Raw genomic sequence first — 19234 nt, forward strand, 5'->3', positions numbered from 1 at the left:
AAAAAGGACCAGTCTGGAGGTCTTTATGTCAAGAGTCGGGGCTCCCATACAGAACTCTAGGCTGCCATTGCCTGCCGCCTCCTACTAGTGCCTGGACATTGCTTTCCCCTGCAACAACATATACATACCTGCCCTGAAAAGCCTACTGCTTCCTGAAGTTGGGGAATGGTTCCAGCACTTGGCGCCTGCATGTGATGAGTATCAGGGTTTAAGGCAGGGATCTCTAAACTATGGCCCTCTAGTTGTTCAGGAACTACATTTCCCATAATGCCTAGTCATGTCTGTGAATGTCAGTTTTACAATGCCTCATGGGACGTGTAGTTCTCTGCAACAGCTGGAGGGCCGTAGTTTGGAGATCCCCGGTTTAAGGCATCGGTAGATCTCAGTCCCGGCACAGGTCTACAACATTTTTATTGAGAGTAAAAGAGCTAGAACCTTTATTTTCATTGATTTCAGACTCCCTTCTGGTGACAAAGTGAGGGATTCCAATTCTGACAGTTGCCCCTGAAACCGAAGGCGATGGGAAATCGTTTAATGAGGACGCCTCTTCTGGTGACAGCTGTTGAGATGGGATGTCACTTTACTTTACGGCTTTTTCCTCTCACTTTATATTGTGTCTCCAGGACTGTAAATGAAGGAAAACAATCACTGCCGTGACATAGACATCGAAAAGAAGCCATTAAAAACCCTTCCCTACTCCGTCCATATATATTTATTAAATGGCTTTACTTGGACATAAGAGCTAAAAAAAAAAAAGTTTAATATCTGGAGTAACCATAATATGTAGGCTATAATTCTGCATAATTGTTACATTTATGAATAATCAAAATGTTACAGCGTTGTTAAAGGGGTTGTAAAGGTTTGTTTTTTGTATTTTCTAAATAGGTTCCTTTTAAGCTAGTGCATTAAAGTGGAGATTCACCCTAAAACAATTACCGTATTTATCGGGGTATTGCGCGCTCCGGCGTATAGCGCGCACCCCTAAAGTGGACCCGACATTCCTGGGGAAAAATTTTTTATTACATTTTACTACTTACAGTTTTGGTGTCTTGCGCGGCGTCCATCCCCGTCGGGTCCGGTGTCCATCTGCGGCTTTGGGTGTCCTCTTCGTCAGGTCCGGCGTCCGTCTGCGGCTTCGGGTGTCCCCTTCGTCGGGTCTGGCGTCCTTAGGCTGCAATGTCCTCCCCGCTGCCGCCCGATCCCCAATTTCCCGCGACGTGAGCGCGAGAGGGGCCGAGCCTGCCCGACTATACACAAGTGTACTGCGCTCGTTATATGCCGGCGCAGTGTTCAAACTCGGCGCGGGGATCGAGCGACAGCGGGGAGGACACTGCAGCCTAAAAAAAAAATACCAGCATACTGTACATGTCGTTAGTATGCTGGATGTAATGTTATATATTTTGTTTTAGGGTGAACCTCCACTTGAATGGTTCACTTACCTTTTCCTTCAATTTCCCTTCTAAATGTTTTTTTTCTTTGTCTGATTTTCTCACTTCCTGTTTCTCCTCAGTAAGCTTTCCACCACCATCCGAGCCGTTCTGGCTGGGGGTTAGTCAGCCAGAACAGTTTACTGAGGAGGAACAGGAAGTGAGAAATTCAAACAAAGAAAAAAAGCATTTAGAAGGGAAATTGAAGGAAAAAGGTAAGTGAACCAACAATGCACTAGCTTAAGGGCCCTTTCACACTGGTGCGTTTTTTTGCCGCGTTTTTGCGGTAAAAATAGCGCTATTAAAACGCTCCCCATGCCCCTCTCCATTGAAATTAATTAAAAACGTGGTAAAAATGTGGTAAAATCGTGTTTTTTTTTTTTCCGCGATTTTTAACGCTCCGTTTTTACCGCGTTTTTACAGCGGTTTTTCATTCATTTCATTGGAGGGGGCATGGGGAGCGTTTTATGAGCGTTTTAATAGTGCTATTTTTACCGCAAAAACGCACCAGTGTGAAAGGGCCCCTAAAGGAACCTATTTCCAAAATAAAAACAAGCCTGTACAACCCCTTTAAAGCACAACTTCATCTGAGGACTACAAACCATAAATGCTTTCCAATTCATTTTTATTATTCAATGCAAACACCCCCCTATCCATCCAAGTCTCCACTGTTTATTTTGTTGAGAAATTGCAGAACCAAAACCCCCCCCATCCCCCCCACCCCCCAGCATTTTTGGCTGGGGCCATCTTGAATACAGGTACATTTTTCATGCAGCATTTACTCCTTGGAATCTATCTGCCCTTAGCTCAGGCATACTGGTAGAAGGGTGTGCTTAGCTGAGAAAACCTCTCCACCCCTCCTGAACGCTTCCTGGGTTGTATGACAGGGAACAAATGTGAAGTTTAAAACAAGTAAATATGATCTACTTTTCGATTGCTGTACTAATGCTAGCAGCATTCAGATTTTAAATGGTCAATGTTGATTTGAAAGCCCAAATATATTCACATCTAGCAGGACCCTGACTTACAATCTCTGTACCCAAGCCAGCCGCCAAATGGCTGATTGCTGACGCTTTATTACATCAGCAGGTTTAAAAATGGCTTTTATACGCAGTATCAAGTTTTCAATGATTTGAAAAAAGGATCTAGGATTGTTAGCAGTCATTCAGCAGATGATTATAAATGGGAAAGGTCAATAAAGCAAGTAATGCATGTAAGAATATATACTGCGATGTGCTATATTAGACAAGCATAATGTAATATGTCTATCATGCAAACACCATATCAGTGCTGTATTCCCTAAAGTGATTGCAAAGGGATTTTTTTGATAATTTTTTTTTTTTTTTTTGTATTTTTTTTTTTTTAAATAATCTTGTCATACTTACCTGCTCTGTAATAGTTTTGCACAGAACAGCCCCGGTTCTCCTTTTCTTGGGTTCCCCACTGGCACTCCTGGCTCTTTCCCTCATCCAAGTGCCCCCAAAGCAAGTTGTGTGCGCAGTTGACATGGGACATCGCAGCCATCCATCAAAAAGCTTTATGGAGACGGGAGCTGGAGAGTGGCATGCTGTCCAAAGCTCTGATGCACATAGAGTAGGGCATTCACCTATAGTCCCGGCCAGGAGCGTGCACGCAGGGACGACTCCATAGGACCCTGCAGACACGGATTTTGTCTGAAAATACTCGCAACAGTATTTGATTAAAAGATTCCTGTCGAGTAGAGCAGGCCATACACTGGTCTACCAGGGACCGGACACATTTTCATACACTGGTCTACCAGGGACCGGACAAATTTTCATACACTGGTCTACCAGGGACCGGACAAATTTTGAGCAGTGTGTGGCCTACCCAAATCGATGGAGGTTGTTCAGCTTGACAGAATTTTGATGAGTATGGCCAGCCTAAGTATACATAATGGGGTTGATGGGCTATGTGCAGTCACTGCCGCTCTGCCCTGAATATTCAAAATGGCAGTGTCTTTAATTGTTCTAAATGTGTGACTGTTTAAAAAGCCTTCTCTAAAAAAAAAATAACATATTTCACTGAAACTGAAACCTAATTTTCATAAGAGTATTAGTCCTAACACAAAGCTGTTTTCTCTTCTAGGATCGGAGCAGAATGTACGACAGTTTAAATATGCACTCCTTAGAAAACTCCCTTATCGAAATAATGAGAGCAGAGCATGATCCACTGAAGGGTGAGTCTTCGCTTGGCTTCTTTTTTTTTTTTCTATGCCAATAATATTAAAGTTTACCTAAAGCTAAAATCTTTTTTCTTTATCGTACATCACGGGACACAAAGCGGCATTCATTACTATATGGGTTATATGGAGTACCTTCAGGTGTAGACACTGGCAATCTCAAACAGGAAATGCCCCTCCCTATATAACCCCCTCCCATAGGAGGAGTACCTCAGTTTTTCCGCCAGTGTCTTAGGTGTTAGTCATGGTTTAGCTTGCCTCCACATCCTTGGGATTAGGTGAGCTAACCGGTTCTGTCCAAAAAAGCCTCAGCGCTAAAGTGGTCAGTAACCGGACCCCAAACCCTTGGGGTATAGCCCATAATGCTTTTCTTTTTAGAGAGCTGGACCCTGGGCCCAGAACTTAGAAACCTTTGGGTGCCTAATGTTTCTGTTGCCAGAGTGCTATATGGGCCCAGGACAGTGGATCCTTCATAGGAACCCAGGGCCTGAAGGTCTAGACATCCCCACCGAGATGGGGGAAGATTGGGCCTCTTGCTTGGCAAAGTCCTGCGGCATGGAGCAGGTAAGTGAGGGGAAAACTTGCGGAACTTGGTTCTTAGCAGGTTTTTTCTGGGGGGTCACAGGGGACATGCCTAAAGTTATGCACTGCATCTGGCAAACTAGTCACATATCATAAAGATAGGATGGCTCTATATGTATTATTCCCCATAAGATGTGACCTCCCTTGTAGTGTTGGAAAAGCATTGAGTGGGGCCTGTGTGATATAAAAGTATATGTGTGTGTCAGAGAGCTGTGCTTACCTGCAAGCCTCCAGGCGATGCTCCATTCAGTCTTCCTCCTCACGGCCTGCAAAGCAGGCAAAACGCTGACCTCCTCATGGTTCCAGGCTGCAGGCTGCAGTTTGCTGGAGCAGAGAGGTCCCTTCCTCCCAACCCCACCCCCCCCCTGTCGGGAGGGGCATTTCCTGTTTGAGATTGCTGGGGGGGAAGGGCGGGTCAGTGGCTTAAGGAAGGGGCGGCCCTTCCTTGTTTGTTCCATATAGCTCATCAATACTTTGGAACTGAGGAGGAAAGACCAGAACGGCAAGCACGGGGCGCCGAGGACACACAGTGGCCAGAAAGAATATTGCAGTCTTCAGAAAGACTGTTTTCAAGCCTAGGAATAGGCTGTTTCTTTTCCATCTCATAGTTTTTCTTGCAATACTACTCAGGGGGACAGAATGTTTTTTCTTTCCTAGATTTGAAAAAAAAAAAAAAAAAAAAAAAGATTTTTTTTTGAAAAAAAAGTGTCATCTAGGGGAGAGGAAGCATTTTTTATCCCCCAAACAGGTGTTTGGGCATTTAACTATTTATAAGTCCCAGGTACCAATAAGTAGCAGGTGTACCTCGGTATTGTACCATGGCATCAAAAAACAAGGGTACAAGAGGTGGGGATTCCCCCAGAGAGTCTGAGGTCTCGGACAAAGCTATGCCGCTGCTTTCCCCACAGGGAGCCTTGGGGCCATCGGGATCTGGGGCTGGAGCTGACGCGGGTCAGTCCAACCCTAAGATGGTCACGGAGGAGGTATTACTCACCTCTTTAAAAGAGATGCAGAAAAGCATGGGTAAAATGATAGCCGCAGCTATGCGGGGCAGTAAGCGGAATAGATCTCCGTCGCCCGAGCGCGGACCCTCAGAAGAGGAGGTCCTTTCCTCAGGGGAATTGGACGACCTCTTGGACAAGGACCAAGTAGGTTCAGGGATCGAAGATCCGGATACAGAGGAGTCTGGGGCAGTCTCCCTGAGGGAGAGCTGGTGGATTCAAGGATTGTCGGACTTGGTCCATAGGGCATTCAACTTGCCAGTACCAGATCTCCAGGTATCGACGGTTTCAGCTTTGGGCTCACTGAGGGCGCCTCAAAGCAATGCTGTGTTTCCGATCCATCCTCTATTAGAGGGAGTTTTGTTCCAAGATTGGAACAAGCCAGATAAGATCTTCTTACCACCTAAGAAGTTCTCTGTCCTATATCCTATGGAAGAAAAATTTTCCAAAAGATGGGCTACTCCTGCAGTGGACGCAGCCATCTCATGTGTTAACAAATCGTTAACATGCCCTGTAGAAAACATACAGGTGTTCAAGGATCCAGTTGATAAGCGCTTGGAAGCACTACTTAAGAACTCCTTCACTACTGCAGGGGCAGTAGTACAGCCAGCTGTGGCTGCGATTGGGGTCGCTCAAGCATTATCGGATCAATTTAAGCAGATGCTTAAACTTATTCCTGCCCAGCAGGCAGAAGAATTTTCGGATGTCCCTAAGGCCATATGTTTTACGGTAGACGCAATCAAGGATTCTATCCAGCAAGCGTCACGTTTATCGTTATCCCTTATCCATATGAGAAGACTCTTATGGTTAAAAAGCTGGGAGGCTGAGCCCCCATGCAAGAAGCTCCTGGTAGGGTTCCCCTTCCATGGAGGACGACTCTTCGGAGAAGACCTAGATAAATACATTCAGACCATTTCAAACGGCAAGAGTACTCTCTTGCCAACTAAGAAGAAGGTTCAGGGGCCTGCGTTTAAACGACAGTATTCCCCTGGGCAGGGGCCCTCTAATGCCAAGCAGTATCGACGGCCTCCTGCAAAAGCAAACTTCGGCTTCAACAGCAAATCACAAGGACAGGCTGTTAGAGGCAAAAGGCAGTGGTTTCGCAAACCAGCAAAACCAGCCCCCAAGCCAACCTTATGAAGGGGCGCCCCCACCCACGAAGGTGGGGGGAAGGCTGCGACTCTTTTCAGAGATTTGGGAAGCCAGCATTCCCGACGAATGGGTACGGTCTTCCGTGGCCACAGGCTACAAATTAGATTTCCTAAGGTTTCCTCCTCCTCATTTCCAGGAGTCGAGGATTCCAAACGATCCGCCTCGGATTCCGGCCAGTCCTGGAACAGGGGCTGGGTTTCTACTCCAACCTATTCATCATCCCAAAATCCAATGGAGATGTCAGGCCAATTTTGGACCTAAAGATGGTAAATGCATATCTAAAGATCCGCTCATTTCGGATGGAATCCGTGCGGTCAGCAGCTGCCACACTCCAGAAGGACGACTTCATGGCGTCCATAGACATAAAGGATGCCTACCTTCATGTTCCAATTTATCAGCCACATCAAAGATATCTACGCTTCATGGTGGCTTCGCGTCACTTCCAATTCGTGGCGCTTCCCTTCGGGTTGGCTACGGCCCCCCGGGTGTTCACGAAGGTCCTAGCTCCGATCCTAGCCAAGCTAAGGATCCAAGGGGTCACGATCCTAGCATACCTGGACGACCTCCTAGTCATAGACCACTCGTCTCCCGGCTTGGAGCGAGCAGTGGCCCTCACGGTCCAATACCTCGAGAGGTTCGGCTGGGTCCTAAATCGAGAAAAGTCAGCTTTCCAGCCCACAAGGCAGTTGGAATATCTCGGCATGAGATTAGACACAGAACAACAAGGAGTGTTCCTACCTCTGAGGAAGGTAAAAGCCATCAAGGAATTAATCCTACTGGTTCTAAGCAAGAAAGAACCGACTATTCGCCTATGTATGAGGTTACTAGGCAAGATGGTGGCCACGTTCGAGGCGGTACCATACGCCCAGAGCCACACTCGCATCCTACAGGCAGCCATCCTGTCAGCATGGAGCAGAAGGCCACAGGCCTTGGATATCCCATTGCCGCTCTTATCAAGAGTCCGACAAAGTCTGTGTTGGTGGTTAGACCCTCAGAATCTACTGAAGGGGAAGTCTTTCAGCCCAGTGGCTTGGAAGATAGTGACCACAGACGCCAGCCTGACGGGCTGGGGAGCAATTTTGGATGGTTGCACTCGCCAAGGTACTTGGGCAAAGCCAGAGAAGCAGTTGCCCATCAACATCTTGGAGCTCAGAGCTGCTCGACTAGCCCTCAGGGCTTGGACGTCAAAATTGCAGGGGTTCCCGGTGAGAATTCAATCAGACAATGCCACGGCCGTGGCATACATAAATCACCAAGGGGGAACCAGGAGTCAAGCCGCTCAGAGAGAGGTGAGCTTGATTCTCCTATGGGCAGAGGCGCATGTGCCCTGCATATCGGCAATATTCATTCCAGGAGTGGACAACTTTCAGGCGGACTTCTTAAGCCGCCAGACTCTATGGCCGGGGGAATGGTCTCTGCATCCACAAGTCTTTCAAGCACTCTGCCAAAGATGGGGAGTGCCGAACGTGGATATCATGGCATCGAGACTCAACAAGAAACTAGACAGGTTCATATCCCGCTCAAGGGATCCGATGGCCTGCGGAACCGATGCGTTGGTTTGCCCTTGGCATCAGTTCAAACTTCTTTATGCGTTTCCCCCGCTCCAGTTACTACCCCGCCTGCTGCGCAGGATCCGGGTGGAACACATACCAGTCATCCTGGTAGCTCCAGCATGGCCCAGAAGGGCATGGTACTCACTCATCCTAAAGATGGTAGTGGGAGACCCTTGGACTCTTCCTCTACGGCCAGACCTGCTATCGCAAGGTCCGATCCTCCACCCTGCCTTACGGCATCTAAATTTGACGGCCTGGAAGCTGAATCCCTGATTCTCAGGGGTAGAGGTCTGTCTCAGAAAGTAGTCTCTACCCTAATCAGAGCCAGGAAACCGGTCTCTAGGGTGATTTATTACAGGGTCTGGAAGGCCTATGTAGGCTGGTGTGAGTCCAAGCGATGGCTTTCTCGCAAATTTACCATCGATAGAGTATTAAGTTTTCTCCAGCTAGGAGTGGATAAAGGATTGGCATTAAGCACAATCAAAGGACAGATTTCTGCTCTGTCAGTGTGGTTTCAGCGGCCGCTGGCCACCCACTCGCTGGTTAAGACCTTCCTTCAAGGGGTCTTACGTATTAGACCTCCAGTTAAATCCCCGCTTTGTCCGTGGGATTTAAATCTTGTTCTGTCAAGTTTACAGAAACAACCGTTTGAGCCGTTGGCTGAAATTCCTTTGGTTCTACTGACAAGGAAGTTAGTATTTTTGGTTGCCATAGTTTCCGCAAGAAGAGTTTCGGAGCTAGCGGCCTTATCCTGTAAGGAACCATATCTTGTTTTTCATAAGGACAGGGTCGTTCTCCGCCCTCATCCTTCCTTCCTACCGAAGGTCATATCCAGTTTTCATTTGAACCAGGATTTGGTATTACCATCCTTCTTCCCTAAACCTACTTCCAGAAAGGAAGGGTTGCTGCATACCTTGGATATTGTCAGGGCCATGAAGGCCTATCTTAAAGCTACAAAGAAGATCCGGAAAACAGATGTGCTGTTCATTCTACCGGATGGGCCCAAGAAGGGGCAGGCAGCTGCAAAGTCCACCATTTCTAGGTGGATTAAGCAATTAATCACTCAGGCCTACGGCTTGAAAGGGTTGCCTCCTCCAGTATCATTAAAGGCTCATTCTACTAGAGCCATGGGCGCCTCCTGGGCAGCACACCACCAGATCTCTATGGCTCAAGTTTGCAAGGCGGCAACCTGGTCTTCTGTCCACACGTTTACAAAATTCTACAAGTTGGACGTAAGAAGGAATACTGATACTGCCTTCGGGCAGGCAGTGCTGCAGGCTGCAGTTTGAGACCCTCGGATTCCGGGGGCTCCTCTTTTTTGAGTTAAATTTAAAATTTAAAATTATTTTTCTCAACTAAGTTGGATTTATTATGATTTGAGTATATCTCTAAATTAAATCCTTTTGTCTTGGAGATGTTCTCCCTCCCCTCATTGTAAGCATTGCTTTGGGACATCCCATATAGTAATGAATGCCGCTCTGTGTCCCGTGATGTACGATAAAGAAAAAGAGATTTTTAATACAGCTTACCTGTAAAATCTTTTTCTTGGAGTACATCACGGGACACAGAGCTCCCACCCCTCTTTTTTGAGGACCATTTTGGGAGGCATACTGCTTGCTACAAAACTGAGGTACTCCTCCTATGGGAGGGGGTTATATAGGGAGGGGCATTTCCTGTTTGAGATTGCCAGTGTCTACACCTGAAGGTACTCCATATAACCCATATAGTAATGAATGCCGCTCTGTGTCCCGTGATGTACTCCAAGAAAAAGATTTTACAGGTAAGCTGTATTAAAAATCTCTTTTTTCTTTGTTTGGGTTGACTAGGAAATAAAACTCCATCAAATCTTTTTTTATTTTTTGTTTTGTGGTTATATGTCCCATTTGTTGAGATTTGTCTTCACTTCCCGTCTTCAAGTCTAAACAGGATGTCCGATTTCTCCAAATAGAAAACCTCTACCAGACAGGTTTTTTTTTTTTTTTTTTTTTTTTTTTAACTGGAGTGTGTCCCCATTGGAAGATTTGTCCTCTACTCCTGTTCCATTGAATACTGTTTTGGAATTATAATTTTTTGCTTTTAGTACCAGTGACAATGGTCAAAAGACCCGCCGAGCCCTCTGATGTGGCCCGCCGAGCCCTCTGATGTGGCCCGCCGAGCCCTCTGATGTGGCCCGCCGAGCCCTCTGATGTGGCCCGCCGAGCCCTCTGATGTGGCCCGCCGAGCCCTCTGATGTGGCCCGCCGAGCCCTCTGATGTGGCCCGCCGAGCCCTCTGATGTGGCCCGCGACCTCCTGCTCTGGAATGGTGGGTTGGCAAGACCAGATGGCAGGTTGCCGACCCGCCATACCACAGAATCAGTGTTGTGAATGAATCTGGTGGTAGAGGAACAAAGCGGCTCCTTAGCAGAGCCCCATAAGCCGATGCTTCCTCTACATCGCTGGCTTTTGCCACAGGTGGAGTCTATGGCAAAGTTCAGCTAACCCGAAGGATAGACACGGGTGCACTATGCTGTACTCGCGGTGTGGGTAAACTGCAGCACATCCGTGTGAAAGCAGTCTTGGGCCCTTTTCACACGATCAGCCCAACCAAATGTCAGCCTCAATTCACTTCTATAGAGCGACAGATTTCCATTGACGCCCGCGTACCTCCAATCCGAAAAACGGAAGGGAATTCGTCCCTTTTCATCTGGTTGGATTGAAGGGCCTATAGAGTAACCGTGACCTGTTATCTGCCCGTTCCGCTCATTGTGGCCCTCGACTGGTTACCAAGTTGCTTAAGTGGCCCTTGCTCTTCAAAAGGTTGGGCACCCCTGTACTAAACCGTATTCCTCTTAATGAACGTAGATTGGAGCTTTGGCTTAAATGTGTAAAATGGATCAGAGGTGGCCAGCCAGAATAATGGAAATCCATAACAATGGAAATATGTAGGCAGCCATTGCTGATCTCCTTTTAGAAATATTGTCTGTCTGGCTTCAGTTCCTTCTGAATGTCAGAACAGTGCTGGGACCTGACAGCCACTTGGCAAAGTCACATTCCAGGTTTATTTGTGTAAAGTATTCTTTATATAGCAAAAAAAATAAAAAATCCCTGGCATATGTGAAATAATTTTTAGGGCTCATTTACATTTCTGTGTTCCATCGTGGTGCCCATTCATTGCCAAAACACAACTTTATTTAGCAGCACTACAACCACAACACCATGGTTTGATTATTTTTTTTTTTTGTGGCGTGCCATGGTATGTTGTGAATTTCTCTACTGTACAGTATGTTGGAAGGATGCCGTTCATAATAGGAACTGCAATGTACAAGTTTGGACCAGATGGACTTTTTCCTACCTTTATATACTACGTAACTATGCACTGCCCGCGCAGCAGGTGCATTGAGTCAACATGCCCATTTTACCATGTGGCGATACAACACGCAAGTCAGACTTCTGAACACGCAGCAAAAGACAACTGCAGAGGGCGTGATCATCCAAGTAAAGAAACTTATTGCACAAAGGGTTAAAAAAATAAACGCACTCAATGTAATGATATAGGCAGATCATAAAAACACCCCAAAGGAACACCACCAGAATAGCGCTACATGGCTGTGTTCTTATCCACTTCCAGGCATTATATACAAGTGCATCTATTCTTTTTAACCCAATACGTTTCTACATTTAGATGGTTGCGCCTTCTACGTTCTTCTTTTGTTGCAGTTTATATCGGAGGCTTTTTTTCATACTTTCAGCTAGGAGGAGCAGCAAGCTATCGTAAATACCGTATTTATTGGGGTATAGCACGCTCCCGCGTATAGCGCGCACCCCTAAAGTTGCCCCGAATTCCTGTGGAAAAAGTTTTTTTTGTACTTAGTTTTGGTGTCTTGCGCGGCGGCCTCGTCGGGTCCGGCGTCAGTCTGCGGCTTCGTGTGTCCTCTTCGTCGGGTCCTGCGGCATCTTCACCCCCCCCCGCTCGTTTCCCGCGCCGAGTTTGAATACTGCGCCGACATATACAGAGCGCAGTACACTCCTGTATTGTTGGCAATGCTCGGCTACTCTCGCGCTGACGTCCTGTACGTCCAGGACGTCAGCGCGGGAGGAGCCGAGACTGCCGGACAATACACGAGTGTACTGCGCTCGGTATATGTCGGCGCAGTATTCAAACTCTGCGCGGGTATCGGCGTATACCGCGCACCCACGATTTTGCCCTGATTTTCAGGGCAAAAAAGTGCGCGGTATACGCCGATAAATACGGTAAGTGACTTTGACTTTCACATTGGACTTTTAAGGGGCAATCCCTTTCCCCTCCTTTTTTTTTAGATAATTCAGTAGTTTTTCACCATAATATTAAGATCTCCACTAGCTGATGTGGATCACTCTTCAAATTTTTTTTTCCAGTGGTGCTGTATGTAGCTTCAAGCTGTGGAATATTTTTAATGGTGTAAGGCCTCACGTACACTCCTGCTGGTAAATGGAGGTTTAGGATCAGTTGGGCGTATTTTTCAGCTGCCCCTGAACTCTCCTCTGTTTTCTTAGCAGTACATGTACACTGGGCTTTATAGTAGTTTTTAGGCAGTTGAGTTTCTAAGGATTTTTTGGAAAGCAAAAAAATGCGTTCAGGACGGATGTTCAGAGTCATTTGAAACTGCAAATACATGTAACAGCTTGTAAACGTGGTTACTCTCCTTTAGCCAGGTTTTATTTACAGGCTTTTGGAATTTTTTACTTTTTTTTGGGGGGGGGGGGGGACGACGACTTGGCTAAACGTGGCAAAACGAACGTTTTCAATTGTTGGTTACTTTCTGTCAAGTTAAATCGTTCAGGAGAGACTGTAACATGTCCCATTAAGCCTAAAGCGTCGTACACACGGTACGATTGTTGGCCAAGCGAGCGTCTGATTTTTGTCAAAAGGTCGTATGCCTGGACCTTGTCTTGCATACTAACGGTACACAATTGTTGTGCCGCAAACGAGCGCAGTGACGTAATACGAGGAATTTCAGCTCTTGCACGCCACCCCTTGTGCCCCTTCTAATTTTGTGTTTGAGCATCGATTCCGAGAATGCGTGTTTGTACTTATGTGCAACGGATTTGTGTACTGACCATACGAAAATCGGACATCAAGCGGTTGTCCGCCGAAAATTTACTAGCCTGTCATCCAACATTTGTTGGCGGAAATTTGTACAATGGTAAGATTTTAGGACAACAGTCTGTCAGACAATCTCCTGCCAACAATCGTATCGTGTGAATAAGGCTTAGGGCTAGCAAGCTACTGTTCTGTGTGCAGTTTTCTGTGACAGACTACTACTGGCTGTGCTGAGTTTTATAAGGTTCTACTGGGACAACATAAACGGAAGGCATTGGTGCTATCCTACATGTAAGCTACAGAACTTTCTTTGGTTGAGTACCTTAAAGCAGAGGGCCACACAAATATGGAACCTCCGCTGTCTGGATTACCCCCCCTTCCGGTGTCAAATTTGGCACCTTTCACAGGGGAGGGGGGAGCAAATACCTGTCTAAGACAGGTATTTGCATCCACTTCTGGGCATAGATCCCCTGCATTATCTGCGGGAGTCTACGCCACGTCCGGCGCCCCCCCTCGCTGTCTTCTGGGAGACACACGGGTCCCAGAAGATGGCAGGGACCAGTGGCATTGTGCAGCACGAGTCGCACAGTAGGGAACTAGGAAGTGAAGCCACAAGGTTTCCTTTCCCAATTCCCTTACCGAAGATGGCAGAGACAGCATCCGAGAGCCGAGGCAGAGATCGGCTTTGGGTGCCAACATCGCAGGATGCTGGACAGGTAAGCGTCCTTATTTTACAAGTCAGCAGCTGCAGAATTTGTAGCTGCTGACTTAAATTTTTTTTTTTTTTTTTTTAACTGGACCTCCGCTTTAAACTGCCTTGGCTGGTACTTGCAGATATAATCTCTATCCAAAGGAATAAATAATCAGTCTTCACCACATAAAGTAAGATGGAGGCAGGCAGCCACAGGGGCCAGCCAGTGTGTTCCTGACACCTGGTGAGCAAAGTGGAAGGCTTGAAAAAGAGCTTGTACACATGAGTGAGTGTTTGGCAAAGCTCCTGCTTCTTTGCGTTAAGTTGTACTCGATGGTATAAGCTTAATTTTTGCCTTTCCCTGGCTGGAGAGGTTTTAAATGAAGTGTGAAGGTTAGGCCCGGGCATCACTTTTGAATCCGGCACCTATGTGTGCAGAGCCTTATGCCGCGTACACAGGATCGGAAATTCCGACACGAAAACATGGATATTTTTTTTCTGACGGAATCTTGGCTTAAACTTGTCTTGCATACACACGGTCACACCAAATTCCGACCGTCTTGGACGCAGAGACGTACAATACTAAGACGAGCCAAGAAAAATGAAGACTTGATTCCGAGCATGCATGGTGTTTGGTGCGTTGGAATTGCATACGGACACTGGAATTTTTCCAAGAACTTTTCTTTTTGGAAAATTTGAGAACCAGCGCTCAAATTTTTCTTGGTGGAAATTCCGATAGAAAAATTCCCATGGAGCCTACACATGGTCGGAATTTCCGACCAAAAGCTCACATCGGACTTTTCCTGTCAGAATTTCCGATCGCGTATACTCGGCATTACTGTGCATCCAGTGGTGCCAGCAACCGCAAAATGATGCTTGCATTTCCACATAAGTTGGAGCAATCTGAGCTAATTCTCCTTGTGTATTCCCATGAAGCCTCCAAGTGGCATTGCCCTCCTACCACTGGCGGCTGACTTAGAAAGGCTGGGTCTGTTCTCGTGGTTGGACAAGTCATCCAGCCATTAAGAAGACCTTCTGTCCTGCAGAAAGCTAAGAGATGCAGATTCATAAATGCTAACATTTACATGCCGAGAGGCCAGCCTTGTTTAGTGGGGAATGTGTATGTGTTACTCCTAAACACATTCTTCTGCTAGGAGAAAGCCAGCTTTTGTGTCTAATAAGGACTCCCCACTCACTACTCCCTTTTGAAAAGTGAACTTAATGAAAACAAGTGAGGACAGTGCATGTTGTGTGCGCAGTACAGCCGGGCCCAGGAGAAAGTGTTTGGAATGTCAGGCACGTGTTTCCCCTCTCTGCTATGACTAAGCATCTTGTGTATGTTTTGGCACACAGAACAGTCTTGTGCTCAGAACCTCAACGCCTCACAACGTCACCCATGGTATACACCACCCTACACACGTCACTTGCTCCATGCTGGATTTGTTTATTGGAAGTGCTTAAGGCTGGATTCACATCTATCCATTTTTAGTGCTTTTTGCATTTTACAGATTTTCACTACAGAACGTGTTCCATAGGAAACCATGTTAAATTGACTGTAGTGCTAATATGCAAGAAGCACTAAAAATGCCTAGGCATAGCAGGCATATCGGACTCGGGTTTTTAGGGAAGCATTTGGCCCTTTCTTTCCTTTTGTGGCCCTCAGTCAGTTCAGGGGTTCAGTCTAATAGGCCCTAGGCTGTTCTCCCATGGATTAAAGCAGTTGTATACCCGCTGTCATTTTTTATTTATTTTTTAAACCTGAAAAGCAAAAGCCATAATCGGCTAGTATGCACCGCATACTAGCTGATTATGAAATACTTACCTTGGAACGCGGTGAGAGGATCTTGCCTGGTCCACGCCGAGGGGGAGATGTCGTCTTTCCTCTGCGTGTCTTCCGGGTATCGCTGCTCCAGCGCTGTGATTGGCTGGAGCGGCGATGTCGTCACTCCCGCGCATGCGCAAGGGAGACTTCTTTCCGGCAAGATCCGGGGGCGGCCAGCCCTTTAGCCGAGGATCCCCGCTGCGCATGCGCCGCTGCAGTCAGCGGCGCATTGCGGGGGGAATATCGCCTAAAGCTTACAGGTTTAGGAGATATTCTTTATACCTACAGGTAAGCCTTATTATAGGCTTATCTGTAGGTTAAAGTGGTAGTACAGAGTTTAATACCACGTTAAAGCGGAGTTCTGGCCACAATTTCACTTTTTAAATATAAATACCCCTGTAATACACAAGCTTAATGTATTCTAGTAAAGTTAGTCTGTAAACTAAGGTCCGTTTTGTTAGGTTGTTACAGCATTTAGACACTTTATAAAATAGAAATTGACTGGGGCCATCTTAAGTGTGGGCATCATGAAGCCAGACTGTATGACTTCCTGGATTTCAGCCTTACAGATCGCGCACATGCTCAGTGCTGCACAAGCAGTGTAATAGGTTTCAGATCAGGTTTCAGCACCTGTACTGTCCAAGTCGCATGATTCTTCGAGACTGGGGAGTGCACAGACTCCTGGAAAGTTACACCCACTACATTCCCAGGAGTCTGTGCGGTGTAGGTTAGGAAGTATTAAGCACCTAGGTGCAGGAAGTGGGAAGATTAACTATTCTGCCTAGCAACAACACTTTGAAGGCATCTAAACAATTGTTTTTTTCTCTTAAAGGACTAATGACATTTTTTTAAAACTACTGATGTAATGTTATATTTATGGGTGGAACTCCACTTTAAGGCTGCGTATCCTTTTTGTAATTGTGTGCCCTTTCTCAAGAATATCCTTGTAAGTTGTAGTTCATTACAAAAAAAAAAATTCTAAATGATATAGTAGACTTTGGGGTTGATTTACTAAAACTAGCGCAAAATCTTGTGCAGCTCTGCATAGAAACCAATTGGCTTCCAGGTTTGTTTGTTTTTTTGTCAAAGCTTAAAGAGGAAGTAAACCCCGATGGGTTTTACTTCCTCTTTTGCTCGCTGTAAAGGCCGAAAATGTTATAGCATAATGGGCTAGTATGCAAAAGAATCCAGCGATGTCCCCAGTGTAAGCAGCGTCTATCTTCTTGCCCCTCTTCCTTCCGGGCCACGGACTCTGGCGAATCCGCGTGACGTCACTCACGTGCATTGGAGCCACGATTAACCGCACAGGCTAGGGAAGAAACGGCACTTGGTTTTGTTTCTTCCCCGCGCATGTGCTGTTGAAATTTTCGGCGGACTACAAGTGAAATATCTCTTAAACGGCGCCCGCGTTTATCTGCGTTTTAGAAGCGGTTAAAAAAAAAATAACCTCAATAGACCTCATTATTACGCAGGCATTGCTTCAAGTCACGGAAAAGTGTGAAAGGGACCTTGGCATGCCGTCAGGTTTATTCTTTACTGTTGGTTGTTAGTAATCCTTGTAAAAAAAAAATTCTTTATTACAATTAATAGTGATTTATTTTCCTGTACTATAGCAGATTTATTTTTAGGTGTAATTATGGTCATAAATGTGATGTATTTTTTGTATGGCCCACGTTTTTTTCCCCCCTTGGTTCCACAAATGATGGTTTTATTTTTCTCAGTTCCAAATGATCCGACGGAGCCCTTTCACACTGACAATGCAGGGGCTTCGGCGGTAAAGCACCGCTAGTTTTACCAGCGTTTTAGAGGCACTTTTAACCCCTGCTAGCAGCCGAATAAAGGGTTACAAGTGCCCGCAAATCGCTGCTGCCGAGGCGCTTTGGTGGCACTGCCTATTGATTTCAATGGGCAGGGGAACTGTAGGAGCGGTGTATATACACTGCTCCTAAAGTGCCCCTCAAAGAAGCTGCGTAGCAGAATTATTATTTTTTTGACATGCCAGCACAGCGCCCCAGTGTGAAAGCCCTCGGGATTGCAGATGAGGCATTTTTCAGGCGCTTTACAGCCTGAAAAATGCCTCCAGTGTGAAAGGGGTCTTAAGAGGATGGAGTCGATTACATTTTATATGATGGGAGACTTTTTTTTTTTTGTGAACCCTTTTATTGTTTGTTTTAATTTGGTCTCCTAAGCAGGAACTACATTAACTGGCTCAGACCCCATGTGATTGACACATCATCAATTGCACAGTGGGATGCCCTTACACAAAAAGGAGTGCCTTAGACAGACATCCGGTCATGTGTGTTGGTTTATAACATAGATCTGCTGAATGCAGTGTTAAAGTAATGAAAGCAGACCTCTACTAAAATCCCACACACACCGACCACCCTGCCCCCATAAAGTAATTAAAGGTTTGCAAAATCTATAATCTGCCTGGCTAGAAACGCTAGTCTGACATGCTGAATGAGTATTACAGTAGTCATCAATGGGCTGTCAGTGCCCAACCACCAGTCCACAGCAGCATCTTCTGTGGGCATTCACATCACAGTGCATAGGAGTTGAAGATATGCATTCTCAGTTATATAGATAATTAGATATATAGATATTTTTTATTTTTTTTACACACTGGGCTTGAAATCTGGTGCAGCTGCGCATTGAAACTAGGGATGCACCGATGCCGAGTAACTGCGATAATGTTCCAGATTTCAAAATGATACTGTGCGATTTGCAGACATATAAAATGAATTGGCGCGAATCGCATTGCAAAGGCTTGCTTGCGATTCCTGTCCAAATAGCATGCATTTTCCCGCATCGCTCCTATGTGAATCCAGGCTTTTCCTAGTGAATTTCACTAGGAGTGATGTGGGAATTCTCCATGCATGACAATTTGCTCCGGCTCCCATCCGACTGACAACTGGAGATCTGCAGCTGCGGTTTCTCCTGCCTCTCCGATTGGCTTTGTTCCCCCTTCGCCTCTAGTGGTTAAAGCCATCTCCCTCTAGTGCTGACAGTACAGCCTACGGGGATTCTAATTGGTCAGCATCGTCACATGAACAGCGCTGACCAATTAGAAGCTGTCCAGCTTGTACGGTCAGGAGAAAAGAGAAAGCCGCAGATTTTTTTGAAATCCCCGGACCGGTAAATCGGCTTTTCGGCATCTGATAGTGGGGGATCGTAGCAGTCCGATACAGTGGGGGAGGGAGGGTGGGGGGGAAGGGGGTCCAGTGGATGTCTCGAACCGCTGGGGGGGGGGGGGCTGCTTAAAAATGGGGGGGGGGGAAGCCATGGCAGAGGCCGGAGGAGACCAAGCCACAGCCAAAGACGTCCACAGTCGGGAGCCGGAGCTGGTGGAACCTGTCATGCAGGGATGTTTCCCTGCTCATGTGTGAACTCAAAAATCACTGACAAGCCCGGGTTTACACAGGAGCGGTAAGGAAATCGCATGGGATCCAGACAGAAATCGCATCACATTCCTGTTTAAATTGCATGCAATTATTTGCAGTACAATCTTTGCCCATTCATTTTTTATGGACACGAATTGCTCCGCCAAGTATTGGTAAGTATCGGTACTCTGTGTGATTTGCGTCCATATAAAATGAATGGGCACAAATCGCACCGCCAAGCATTCCATGCATTTTGAAGAGGAATGTGTTGCGATTCCTGTCTGAATCTCATGCAGTTTCCCCACCTCCCCTGTTTGAACCCAGGCTTGTCAGCGATTCAGGATATCAGTGCATACCTAAAAAATG

The 19234-nt window shown here is 46.4% G+C and overlaps 1 protein-coding gene across 8 annotated transcripts in view; it reads left to right on the forward strand.

Moving 5' to 3' along the window:
• CPEB2 (cytoplasmic polyadenylation element binding protein 2) overlaps positions 1-19234 on the forward strand; it is a 155025-nt gene that overhangs the window by 81011 nt on the left and 54780 nt on the right. For all 8 annotated transcript variants that reach the window (XM_040335445.1, XM_040335447.1, XM_040335446.1 and 5 more), the window contains one exon: positions 3534-3624. In XM_040335445.1, the coding sequence (XP_040191379.1) occupies positions 3534-3624 (91 nt within the window). The remainder of the gene's footprint in view (positions 1-3533; positions 3625-19234) is intronic.

Source organism: Rana temporaria, chromosome 1 (genome assembly GCF_905171775.1).
Source record: "Rana temporaria chromosome 1, aRanTem1.1, whole genome shotgun sequence".
NCBI classification, from domain to species: Eukaryota; Metazoa; Chordata; class Amphibia; order Anura; family Ranidae; genus Rana; species Rana temporaria.